The sequence below is a fragment of the Curcuma longa genome, chromosome 3, assembly GCF_044706935.1.
Source record: "Curcuma longa cultivar G26 ecotype Majalengka, Jawa Barat chromosome 3, ITB_CL_G26_1.1, whole genome shotgun sequence".
Lineage (NCBI taxonomy): Eukaryota > Viridiplantae > Streptophyta > Magnoliopsida > Zingiberales > Zingiberaceae > Curcuma > Curcuma longa.
The window spans coordinates 2,304,892-2,318,316 of record NC_133863.1 but is presented as its reverse complement, the minus strand read 5'-3'; the positions used below and the strand labels follow the sequence as shown (position 1 = coordinate 2,318,316).

Sequence of the window (13,425 nt, the reverse complement as noted above, 5' to 3'; positions counted from 1 at the left end):
GATACGATGGCTTTGATTGACCTTGATGGCTTTACATATCTCTATGCAATACAAGTTTGTTTCTGGCAAATTATTTCAATAAGTTCAATGAGTATTTCATGGACTAAGGAGGATATCCTGGCAGAAGAGGCTGAGAGGGAGATCTGAATGGAATTGGAATGCAGTTTTATTGGGTAACAATGATCAGCTCAGCTGTCCATTTCTAATTAAAGTTCAATGAGCATTCCATTTGATTTAAATTGTCTAAAATATTTTTATATTATTTTATCATTAAATCGTGTAAAAGGTAATAATTAATTTTTACAATTGTAGAAAGTAATTATTAATTTCTACACAGTCATAAAATAATATTTATTTAAAATATAATAGGTATTATGAAGTTTTTATTGTTTATTGTGCTTATTGAAATATTAGAAGAAAATTTAAAATGATATAAAATTACTATTATAAAAGCTAGTAATTAATATAGAAACTAACCGTTAACGACGTATCAGTTAGCTTCTACAAAAGCTAATAATTTTACAAAAGATTTTTATAATTATAACAATTATAAAAGTTAGATTGTAAGGATATTTTAGACTGTTAAAATTAAATGATTATGTAAAAAATAAAATAATCATCTGATACGATGAAAATACAAATGATAGGTGTCTATTTGATTTTTGTTTAATTTTATTGGGGCTCTCAACTCTCTTCCTAATCGTTCGACTCGGCTAGACCTTAATCGTTAAAATTATCAAATGAATATATAAATGAGTGATTTACTCATTTATTAATTTAAATTACTATTAGTTTTTTTTTTATAGTTGTAAATTAAAATAGCTTACTTTTTAGAATGCTTCATTGATAAAATTATATAGTTGTAAAATAATAAACACGCTTCCATTTAATTAAATTACGTAGCCGTAGCTCCTCTAACCGATATTACTAGGTTTCAGGCTCCTACACTGAAGGAATGTTCAGGCCCATTTAAGAGCCCAACTATAATTGGGTAATCGTCGAGTTAACTTTTCGGCCCATGTAATGACTCTTTCTAACCGCAAAATAGGCTATACAGATGCAAGCGGTTTGAGAGGAGACGAGCAATCGAGGGTTCGAGCACGAGAGAGAAGATGTCGCGGTTGATGGAGAGGCTGAGGATTTTTGTGGCCAAGGAGCCAATCATCGCCACCTCCCTCTTCTTCGGTAGCATTGGTAATGACGTTTCTTCCGCCGTCCTTTCTCTTCCCTTTTTCCCATCTTCACTGAAACCCTAATCATATCCCTGTATGATGATTTGGTTTCTATGATTTGGTCTAGGCGGAGTTTTGTATGTTCATGCGATCATTTCTTTCTTTGTTTATCTGTGTTCATATATAGCGGAGCTCTGATTTAACGGATGGGCGATCGATGTGCCTGCGATTGTTGACCAAGAGTCGCTGAAAAGTTCAAACACAAACTTTTTTTTAATATATGATTTTCGGATGTTCATTTGATGTAGATACGATGATATCTTTGAATGGAAAAGTATAAGATTTGTAGAACCACTACAAGTTAGATCTTATGGGATAGAGGACATCATCTTGTCGACATGATTTGTGAGCCTTATCCAATAAACCTATAGCATAAAAATGATTTTTGTCATGTTATCATCTCCATTTTTTTGAAAAAAAATGTTGCTCAATTATTTTCCTTTTCAATTGATAGTCGTGTAACTTGGCACATTTAACAGTGTTGGATCTTGTTCCCGTCTGATCTATTTGTGATACTGTTTAATGAAAATGACTTTGCACTGTATACGTCCTGTTATTGGCATCCTCAGAAGAAAAAAAATCGAGCAAAATCTCGATGCTCAGACCTTTAAAGCCTGAAATAACCATATTAGCATCTTTAGACGCCAATGAATGTGGACTAGGAAGATAACCAATCAAACATGTATAGATGTCTTTGATATGCATATCACCTTCCTATTACATGGAGTGTAGGAACACCAAGATTTACGTGAATATCTCAGAATTCAAGGGAAAACATAAGGAAATTAAAAACCTCACTGTGTTGAATTGTTTACATAGAACATGACTATCAACCAATCCTAGTGCATACATATTTGTATATTGTAGTACAAATATCAATACTGTATATCTAAGTGCTAATGAATATAACTTGCAAGGCCCAAACAATTACGACCTTAATTTCTAGAAGTAAATGTCATCAAGTGCTTGGGGTGTGAAGCACTAACTTGTCCTCCATCCCGAACTAACATTGCTTTTTTACTGACCTTATTTGTTACTTTCTTGATATTGCCAATATTGATCTTTGTTTACCTGTCATTCAGATTTATTGGTCTGACTTTTCTGCATTGCCAACATGACATTTTTTTGCTTTGCCAACTCCCACTGCTGACTTTTCCAATTGATCTCACTTACTGTGCAATTATCTACCAGACTTTCATTTGGTCTCCAGGACTCCAACTAGTCCAAGTTTCAGTTTCATCATCTCATTACTCAGAGAGTTTATCCTTGACAAAGAAATGATACTCATCTTTATTAGTCGATCAACCTCTAGATAAGATACTTCAAGAAATGTTATCAGGCTTCTTTGTCTCAGTCCAAATCAGTTGATTCAGATCGAGTTGGTTGCTTTTGTAGACTATGCTCTATACTTTCTCGAACACTTGCATTTACAAAGGTATATAAGAAGTGAGGTTAAACAAGTGAATAGTTATGAATAACACTCCACCTCGGTACACCATTGGCAAATTTGCATGTGATAACAAAACATCTTTCTCTATCTAAAATAGGCGTGCTTATACTTTTTGCTGGTCCTTTTAGCTGAGAGATGTAAGGAAGGTTCCTTTGGCGTCTAACTCCATGAGTTCTTGAAAATTGCAATTTGTAATACAGTTTTGGCCTTGGAAAATGCAAATGATGGTTTTCCCTATCTGTTATCATTTCAATGCAACATGTATCTTAATTCATTGTACATTCTGATGGTGTATGGCGGTCATTGTAATTTCTTGGATATATTCTACTGTGTCTCACTAGAATAATGCCGATCCTAGGATATTAATCTTGAAGTGTTAGTTGAACTAGTTTTATGTTTATGATTGCATGGAGTTGGCATTTTTCCTATGGTATATTGTTAAATGTAGGTAAGGAGACAAATTGTTCCAGGGAAGATTCTGATTTTTAATGTAATAAGTTTTCCCATCTCTAAGTTCTTCTTTATTGTCAACCTTATTATTTTGCTTTAAGACCACAAATGGGTTGGTTCTGCTTTCTTTTGTTACCTGTTTAGTTTAATATTTGCAAGATTCTCGCGGCAATGGATTCGTCTCCCAAGATATGGGGGTGTCATGCCACAAGACCAAAATGCCCCCTATATTTGTGGTGTAGACTAAATGGATCATTTTGTGAATTGAGCTTGATTAAAGTTGAACAGGACTGGTTTTACATTTTATGCTTAATGATGAGGTTTCTCCTTACCAACATCAAGCATGAATTCTATAATCAGCACAAATTTTTTCCTTATGGTTGCTTTATAAAAAACTTCTGTCTGTTATTTTGTTGTAAATTGCAAATACCAAGCTGAAGCTTGTTAGGATTCCATCTCCCTGACTGATTCATTGTTAGCCAGTTTACCTCATTGTTACATCATCTTTAGCTTAAGTATTTTAAATGTTTGCCAAACATCTATATGACGTCACTGCTATGTAGCAACAAAAAATTTTAAGTTCAATTTCACACATTGTAGTGGCTGAGTAAACTAGGTTTTCCCTGCCTTATCTATTTATTCTTGCTTCAAATCTAAATGAAAAAAATAGTGAATGTTTATTGATTCCTCGTATACAGGTATCATTGCAGTGATTGCTAGTACTTTCAGAACCTTTTTCTAAACCTTTATCCTTTTCTACTTCAGGTCTCTTCCTTCCAGCTGTAGTTAGGCCTATTTTGGATTCCTTCGAGACAGCCGAACCAGTCCAGCAGCCTGCTCTTGATGATGTATGTATATATTGTTTTCTTTTTTCTATTACAGCAAGAATTTGATCATCTTTTTCTTATTTTTATTTCATTACACCTATAATCTGATTCAGATTCCTTTTTTGTGTTTTTGAGACTCAATTACATGTTTTTTTTTCATGAACATTCTGATAAGAAAACTTCATGGATATTTTGACATCTGGTGTGGGCTCCCTTCCTTTATTAGTGAAGTGGCTTATGACTTATGAGTTTTGCTGTCAAAATTTTCTTAGTTTTATAGTCTTCATTCTTATCTTGGTTATTCTGATGTTTGCAGGTGGTTGCTGGTATCACGGGGAAGAAAATAGCATAATGTTCATTTTCCATTTTTTCCCCCTTGTTCGCTTGGAGATCATTTCCAGACGTGATGTTTTGTTATTATCTTATGAATGATGGGATGTAACCTACATTATCTGTACCTTTTGTTATTATCTTTAACATGGTTCTAGTAAACTGAATAATGTGGACCCAAGTTTCATGACGATCTATTCCAGTTACGAATGTTTTATAGATCCAGATTAATTATATTTGATTGAGCACATTCAGATAGTGAAAAATTCCTTATCTGGTTGTGGATTTATAACCCTAGTCTAAGCGTAATGACTGAAGCATCAATATCAAATCAGCCACAAGTTTTTGATGAGCCATCACAAATTCGTCAAAAATCAACTTACTGAATTAGACTTTGACAATTTGGGATGTTCGAATGAAACTGAGGCAGTTTAGTGCCTCTGTTAATATGGCATATTTGTATTAGGCAAGCCTTATTTGGAATTAACCTCTTTGTTGTAATCGTAAGTAGATGATTTCGTTATTAAATGCTTTTATTTTTCACATGGTCTCTAATAATGGTTAAACTGCAGGTTTGTTCATTCCTAGAAAAACACGAAAGCAATTCGTAAACTCCTTAAAAAGATTAATCATTTCTCATATAAAAAAAAATCCAAATCTACTCAAATGCTCGATCAATTGGATAAATCTAGTTTCTCTATCATTTCCCTTCCTCGATCCGTGGAAGCCTATCCATGTATAAGATATCCGATCCGCCATAAAAGATTCTGTCCCCAAAAGGCGTACGTTCTTAATTTCTTTCCCGGGATTAATAATGAGATTTCTGTTTTTTGGGGAAGAAATACTGAATGAGATCTCTTTAATCTCTTGGAAACTAACGTAAGGATCCATTACTGCATGGTGCATGCATGCATTTATGCCTGATTCGTTACGTTGAAGTCGATAACCCAATAACAGTGCCGATAACAGTAATCATAATTCGCCGCCCTGCCGCATGCCGCCACCGATCACACGTTCTCGTCAGTTTGCTATTTTTCATTAATCATTATACTCTTCCACTGCATGCACAGCAAGGCAGCTGCTATATATATAATATATATCTCTCTTTATTCAAACAAGGATTTAGTATATATCCAATCCTTTCTTCTCCATGGAGTTTGATCTCTCGAACGACATCCTGCTGCTCGATCAACCATTCTTACCAGATTGGTCTACCTTCTGCTGGTATGTATCTATTGCATATTTCTTATTCTGAACAGTACTGTGTGAATCGATTTGAGTTCCTCTGTTTCTATAATTCATAATGCAGTGACACTCTGCTTCCCCTCCCTGAGGCCTCTCTCACTCAATATGGTATCGTCGATGAACACCCGTGGAGCCTCCAACTCCTCGACGATGACCTCGACCTCGACACGTTTTCGTGGCCCGATTATTATGATCTCGCAGTCGAAAGTATCATTTCCGATACAGTTCTTCCTCTTAACCAAGGGGCCACAAAGAAGGAGGACGCAGGAGTCGTCGTCGTGCAGAAGGGAGCTCAAAACTGCAGCGAGCGGACGTCGACGTCGAGGTTGAACGAGATGGGAATGGAGGAGATGAGAAAATACTTCAGCATGCCGATAACGAAGGCGGCCAAGGAGATGAAGGTGGGCCTGACGCTGCTCAAGAAGCGGTGCAGGGAGCTGGGCATCGCCCGGTGGCCGCACAGGAAGATGAAAAGCTTAGACTCTCTCATCATCAACGTTCAGGTAATATTTAGCAATCTTTCCAAAGAATTGGTCAGACAATAAATAAATAGCTAGAGACGAAATTGTATTTGATTTATAGGAGTTGGGAAGGTCGTCCATGGGCGAAGGGACAAATATTGTGGGGCAAGAGTTGGAGAGGTTGCAGCAGCAGAGGAAGCTGATGGTGGAGAACCCAGAAATGCAACTCACCGAACGAACAAAAAGACTGAGGCAGGCCTGCTTCAAGGCCAATTACAAGAAGAGAAGGCTTATCACCTTTTAAAATCCCACAATTGTTCCATTTTTAGGTCGATCAAAAATCAAAAATAAAAAATTAAACCTAATTTTAAATAAATATTGAAGAACGTACGTGTACCTGATCGATTGGATTAATTAATACTGACAGAGTTAGGTGCAATGCATCTGTATCCGTATGGTCGCTTCGAGTGTGGGCCTCTCGTTATCTCTTGCATGCTCGTGATTGATCAATATTAAACGAAATAATGGAGACTTAACCCTAAACTGAAATGGAAGAGAAAATTAAACCTCAAATCCAATATAATTTATTCCGATTGAGATGTCTTCCGGATGAGTTGTCGGCTATCTAGCTAGTAGGTTGAAGGTCAAGTGGTCCCCATGTATAAAAATATATTTATGTTGAGATCATTTTCTGTATAAGTTACCGCCTACAATATCATATAATTGCTTGTGTCCTTCTTACGGTGGCCTGTCTAGCTAAATGAGGAACTGATTAAAATAGAGTTGGTTGAGCATGATGTATGGGCTAAGGAGGTGGAGCATGGTCGGCAGAAAGAGTCTAGGGCGAGACTGATGAAGACGGGACTGGAGGTCAGGGACTTGAGACAGCCAGGAGGAGATTGAATAGAGCAGCTTGGACTCATAACCCAATATGAATTGGAGTGAAGCTTTGAGAAAGGTCAGATGTGAGATCTCAACCTGTGCTAAATACTGAGTTAGGATTTTGGACCCGATCTTATTCACCCATCGAGTCGGAGTTGTCAGCCCAATCTGAGTTGAATACTGAGTTGGAGTTGCCAAGTCGATGTGAGGGATTTGTCGATCGTCTAAAGTCAAGTCTTCTATTCGATGTGTAATTTAAATTGGATTAGATCTTGATCTTACTAACCCATACACAATTGAATGAAAAGTGAAGTGTACATGAACGTGTCAAAGTCAAGCCAGCACATACCCAACTAAGTAAGCACTTCCAATTACCAGACAAAATTAGCTCGTAAAGTTAGTTTCCACCACTTATTTAAAGGTATGATTAGGACAAGATGACTCGTGATCAATTAAAGATATTGGTTCTTAAAATTGAATTAATGTCAAAATTTCTCTCGAAGGTCCTTAATTAATATTCATGGGCTCATCCTGTTCCTTTCGCCTTCCTCCTTAATTTTCCTCCGTTAACGCGTCCTCCTCTGCCCTGCTTTCTCCTCCTTTGACGTCTTCACACGCTTTCCGTCTTCCGCCATTAACGTCCTTTCGCGGTCTCACCTTCCTCGCTCTTCCCTTCGCCTTCCTTCCTCCATATTTGTTATATATACATCTACTGCTAATTGCAAATCCTGCATCCATCGGTCACCGATAATTCAGCACAAAATTTAAGGGAGCAAATCGATGGAGTGCCAGAACAGAGATGGCAGAGACGACACCAACTCGTTCCGGCAGTTCAGTGACCAGCTACGCCTCCACACCGCCGCCTTCTCCGCCCTCTCCCTCGGGGACTCCATATGGTCAGACGCCTCCATCCTCTCGGCTACGGCCGCCGCCGCTGACCCGTGGAGCATGACCTACACCAATCACAAGCTCGCCTTCAACAGCTACACCACTCACGGAAGCCGCTACAACACCGTCGACGACCGCCACAAGAACAGTAGCAACTCCGTCGAAGCCTGCAAAGACCTAATTAACTGTAACAACTACAGCAAGAGCGTCACTAACTACAAGTATGGAGGAGCAGTAGGGGAGATCAATAAGAACTACTTCAACAAGGCCGTCGGCAAGCCGGTGAACATCACCACCACTGCCGCTAGTAGCAGAAAGAACAGTAACGACGTGAGCAACGTGGGAAAGAAGAAGAAGCACTCTAACGGCAACGGAAATTACAGTAACAGCAACAACAATAACGATAACGGAGTGACGGACAAGCGCTTCAAGTCCCTACCGCCGGCGGAGGCGCTGCCGAGGAACGAGGCGATCGGCGGTTATATTTTCGTCTGCAACAACGAAACCATGCCGGAAAACCTCCAGCGCCAGCTGTTTGGTAGGGAGATCAATTTAGTTCAAACTTGTTAAAATTGCGATCGGTTTTTCCTCAAGCTTTCATTATTTTATTTTTGTGATCGATCGACAGGATTGCCGTCGAGGTACAGGGATTCTGTGCGAGCAATCAAACCGGGGCTGCCTCTCTTCCTCTACAACTACTCAACTCATCAGCTTTATGGAATTTTTGAGGTGCTTTCTTGCATCTAATTCAACTGTTATGCAAATTATATGTGTTTCTATAAAGATATATATTGATCGTTCCTGTGCAGGCAGCTAGTTTTGGAGGAAGCAACATCGATCCAACAGCTTGGGAGGACAAGAAATGTCCTGGAGAGTCCCGTTTCCCTTCTCAGGTATCAATCAATTCCTTTTATCTGCTGTTTTCTTTTCAGAAGAAAAGAAGAAGCCATTTGGTTTCAAATGATACTTTCTACAGAAAAAGCTTGTTTTAGAATAAAATAAAACCTTCAAAAGTTGCAAAAGTCCAAACCTAAAGATCAATTAAGATAATCAAACTTGTCCTCTTCAATCAAATGAGTTGAGACTGCAACTTTCACTGGGTGGTTGAAATGTCTTATCTTCTGACATGTTCAGTAATAAATCCTTGATTAGGTGAAGGTGGTGACCAGAAAAATCTGTGACCCCTTGGAAGAGGATGCTTTCAGGCCAATCCTCCACCACTATGATGGCCCCAAATTCCGGTTGGAGCTTAACGTCGAAGAGGTAGCTGGAGTTTAAATCATGTTTTTCTGACTTGTCGGATTGTAATTAATTAATATATAAACTAAACTTAGCTATTTGTAGGTAGCTCATGTTCTTATTATCATTTTGTGTGTTCAGGCACTGAAACTACTTGATGTCTTTGGAGAACAACGCTTGAGCTATGACTAGGAGAAGATTTTTCCACATGGAATGCATAATATGTACTGTGTGCATGCCCCTCTTAGCAGTATAGAATAAGATCTTGGGGTTATAAATATGTACTGAGACATTCATTGACATGTATGGTGAAGGATCGGATCGGATCGATATTGAGGTTGAATTAGTATGAACTAGTGTATATCAATTTGATTACCTTTTTACTTTGTATATGACCAGTGATGAACTATATTATAATGATCCATGAGTAGTTGCAGATGATCACTTTTCACTCAGCTTTGATCTACAATACAGATTGGCGACAGGAACGGATATCATGAATTGAATGCGTTTTTTTCTTTCAAATTAAAATTAACTTATTAAACATCTCTCTCAGTGTTCAATTATTATAGACATTATGCAGATTCTCTGCTCTGACAGCCCTTGACATTATGCATTCCATTCTTCATCACTGTGATTGATCTGGGACTTGTACTGTTCTTCGCCTGATCTCGCCATCGATTGCTTGCTTCATACAATTGCCATAATTATTTTACTGCACGGAAAGAAACTGCATTAGTTTCATCCAATCCTTTTGAAACGTCTTCAGCTCGTCGTTTCCCTCCCCTGCTCAGCTTTCACCTGCAATGAAAGAAGGTGTGGCCATGGCGTACATGTATTAATAAAGGGACTGTTTGCGTGATGCGTGAAGGCACTTATTTCGGACAGTATAAATAATAGAAGCTTTGCCCCCACAAATTTGTCACTTCGATCCCTACCAATTAATGTCCAGTTTCAATCTGCGTGAATGCCTGTTTAATCTTCAGTAGATGAAGGTTTGATGCCTCCTTAAGTACCACTCCCAACGCATGACACAAGGCCTGAGGTAGAGGTCGATCAGCATGGGCAACTGCTCGGCGAAGGACGGGTCCTTTAATTGCTCCGCCACCGGAGCCAACCTCGAAGGCGGAGGGAGAGGGGTGGTGGAGTCTCCCAAGCGACTGAGGGACATCATGAAAGGCTGCAGAGAGAGAGGAGGGAACGGCGGCCGCGGGGAGAGGTGGGACTGGGAGGGTGGTTTTAAGAAGCTGGAGGTGCTGCAGTCCCCGGAGAAGGGGGTGTGGCGGGTGCGGGTGGCGATCAAATCGGAGCAGTGGGCGGAGATTCTGAAGGAGCAGGCAAACACAGAGGCGATGATCGAGAGGATGAGGAGGTACGCGGCGCAGGCGCAGCAGTAGCTGCAGAGCGCCAGGAGCAGCGACCAGTGCCCGTGGATGAATCATGGTGATGAAATCGATGAAGATGATCAATTACGTATTTTTATGAATGTTTTAATTAAGAATTAGTAGTTTTTTTTTCTTCTTGTGTTCAAGATAGTTGTGTCCTATATCTTCCTGGTAAGCCTGATTAGAGCTGGATTGTATAACATCTCTTTTTGAAGTATATATAAATGTCATGGAGATGTGTTTATGTTTAAAGAAATAGAACAACAGAAGAACGAAAGGACTGAAGTCATAAATCTCTAAAATTATCCATGATCTGCTGCTTCTGAATTGAAGCACGTCTAATCAACGAAGAAGACATTAACCACATCAGTTGGGAAAATCCACAATAACGGCAGCATGCATTTCGTTGTGGGCGAGACAAGGAGGCTGCGATGAAGCCTCATCAGTGGCCGACCCACACGCGAAAGGGAGCAGTTGCCGTGTGGATCCCGCCGTATCAGTGAGAAAGACAGGGCACCTAATACCAAAAGATTCTAAGAATGATGCAAGCAAAGAACAGGACATGAAATTTGAAAGACACGAGAAGAATTAACTATGGCAACTATAGATGGTTTTAAACAAAGTGAAAAGAAGGGTATACTCTGCAAAAGCAATGGACATACATTACATAGCTTTTTCTTACCCACTTCAATTTAGCATCATGGTGAAACTCGAAAATATTAGTCACATGGAATGATCCCCTGCCCAAACCAACATAGGCGTTAATAACAGCATTGTACCTGTTGTGCAGCAAGCACATGACAACGCCAACAGTAAAAAGGCTGCTAGCTACAACCATAATGAAGAAAAGCAAAAGCATTAGTTCTAAAGGCAATAACAACATACTTTTATACAAGACCCAACTATTTGAGGATGACTCTGTCCATTGTGTCTCTACATTAAATTTTATGTACCATCATTAGAAATCACTCATGGTTGGACTATTTAATCCAACAAGTAATTAAAAATGGGAAATAAATTAAGATAACATGAGCATATTCAAAGACAAATAATGATATTTCCAAACACATTAATGGATTGAATCTAAATGTGAGGTTAGAGAGTCTTAAAAAACTATAGTTAACACTTATTTTATTGTGACTTGAGAGCAGGTATCAGGCATGAGTGTGAATCGAAGTATTCATCACAGCTATTTATAAAATTTATTGTAGAAATCAACTATTTGTCACAATAATAAGTTGCTGTCATGTGATCTTATGATCACGGATTCGAATAGGAGAAACAACTTTTTATAATGCAGGGTAAACCTATGTATAATTAGAACAGATAATTTGGGTTAAACTCGTCAAATTGATCCGATCTGCTACAATTTAAATGGATTAGATTGAAATTTTATCAACCTATTTAAAAGTGGGCCTAAATGTGCTATAGTTGTTACGGGATAATCCGAGAGGCCCATGGTCAGACTCGAGTCCAAGTCTGGTCCCACCCCAAGGGCCTAGCCAACCGAATCTGTATACTTGATGGGCCAAATTCCTTAGTGTCAATGTATACCCATTCAGCCATTCACTGGCCAGATCGTCCCCACGCGGATATCATCTCGCCGAATCGCCCCCATTCGGTCATATACTGGTTGAATCGCCTCATTCGGCTATTGTCTAGCCGAATCGTCCATTTGGCTATCGTCTAGCCGAATCGCCCCATTCGGCTATAGTCTAGCCGAATCGCCCATTCGACTATTGTCTAGCCGAATCGCCCCATTCGGCTATCGTCTAGCCGAATCGCTCATTCGGCTATTGTCTAGCCGAATCGCCCCATTCGGCTATCGTCTAGCCGAATTGCCCATTCAACTATCGTATAGCCAAATCGCCCCATTCGGTTATCGTCTAGCCGAATCACCCCATTCGGTCATCTACTGGCCGAATCGCCCATTCGGCTATTCACTGGCCGACTCCTATCCGAATCACCCACGCGTCGAATCTCCTATTCGGGCCTGTCCTCGCCGAATCGGCCATGTGGCCCTTCCTTATGCTGAAAGCCTCATGCGTCTGTGAGCACGCAGTATCGACCAAGTGTCCTACAGTGCCCTGGTACACCTCATCATGATCTCTGACAAGCCCACACCCCCCATTAATTAATACTATCTCTCCGCTGCCTGCATGGACGGTGACAAGATAACGCTTTACCGGTGATGGGACAAGGAACTCGATTGTTCTTGCCACTTCATTAATCATGATGGGACGTTTCTTAAATGATGACGTGACAAGTATGCACGCTCATCTCCTCCTTAAAATGACCATTCCTTACCGTAGGTAAATCCCTCGACTTTTCTCAACTCCTACTCTTTTTACGCTCAAGTTCTCCTTCATTGTTCATCTTCTTCCTCCCACTACCTCTGACTTGAGCGTCGGAGTGGTCGCGCCAGGGCACCCCTGGCCTTCCCACTGACGTTCTTTGTGTACGCAGGTCCCTAGGCCCTTGAAGCTCTTCCTGTTCCCCGCCAGCTCCGACGGAGGCCTCAGAAGACCCTGAAGCTCTCGTCGCCCCCAGATCCCCCTACTGTCTCGCTCCCACGGCGAGGGAGGTCCGGTGACGTGTCCAGAAGCAGTTCTCAACCGGAACAATAGCCCAAGCGGGTTGTGGGAGAGTAGGGCTGGGCTCGAGTTAGCTTGCAAGTTGAGATGGAAAAAAATAGAAATTTAAAATAGAAATAGGCCTTCGAGTTCAAATTTATTTATGAAACAATTAAATTCAATGAATTATTTTTATGAATGTGCCGGAGCTATTGATGGATCACTGTCCACGTGTCCCGAGCAGGATTTTGAACGGTTAGGACTTAGGAGGCCTTCGTTGCTGCCATCTTCTTCTCCGCCAATGTTTTCTACGGCGAACATAAGCATAAAATATATTTGATTTATGAAATTATAAATGCATAAAATATGCAATTTTAATAAACATGTCGTTGATTTTTTTGTTAATATAAATTGCAGAACCTTCAAAAAATGTATATAATACAATATTTATTTCCAATCAAAG

The 13,425-nt window shown here is 39.7% G+C and overlaps 3 protein-coding genes across 3 annotated transcripts; all 3 read left to right on the top strand.

The window, feature by feature from the left end:
- Window positions 1-1,033: 1,033 nt before the first annotated feature.
- Window positions 1,034-4,555, top strand: LOC141825216 (uncharacterized). Its single transcript, XM_074712602.1, has 3 exons — window positions 1,034-1,194; window positions 3,898-3,980; window positions 4,276-4,555. The coding sequence occupies exons 1-3, from the start codon at window positions 1,113-1,115 to the stop codon at window positions 4,309-4,311; spliced, it is 201 nt and encodes a 66-aa protein (XP_074568703.1). The 5' UTR covers window positions 1,034-1,112; the 3' UTR covers window positions 4,312-4,555.
- Window positions 4,556-5,439: 884 nt separating this feature from the next.
- Window positions 5,440-6,299, top strand: LOC141823016 (protein RKD1-like). The gene is made up of 3 exons (XM_074710295.1): window positions 5,440-5,513; window positions 5,599-6,037; window positions 6,117-6,299. Exons 1-3 carry the CDS (start codon window positions 5,440-5,442, stop codon window positions 6,297-6,299), a joined length of 696 nt encoding a protein of 231 aa, XP_074566396.1.
- Window positions 6,300-7,477: 1,178 nt separating this feature from the next.
- LOC141823482 (DCD domain-containing protein NRP-like) lies at window positions 7,478-9,428 on the top strand. The gene is made up of 5 exons (XM_074710768.1): window positions 7,478-8,303; window positions 8,394-8,494; window positions 8,575-8,658; window positions 8,918-9,028; window positions 9,146-9,428. The coding sequence occupies exons 1-5, from the start codon at window positions 7,658-7,660 to the stop codon at window positions 9,194-9,196; spliced, it is 993 nt and encodes a 330-aa protein (XP_074566869.1). The 5' UTR covers window positions 7,478-7,657; the 3' UTR covers window positions 9,197-9,428.
- Window positions 9,429-13,425: the final 3,997 nt, after the last annotated feature.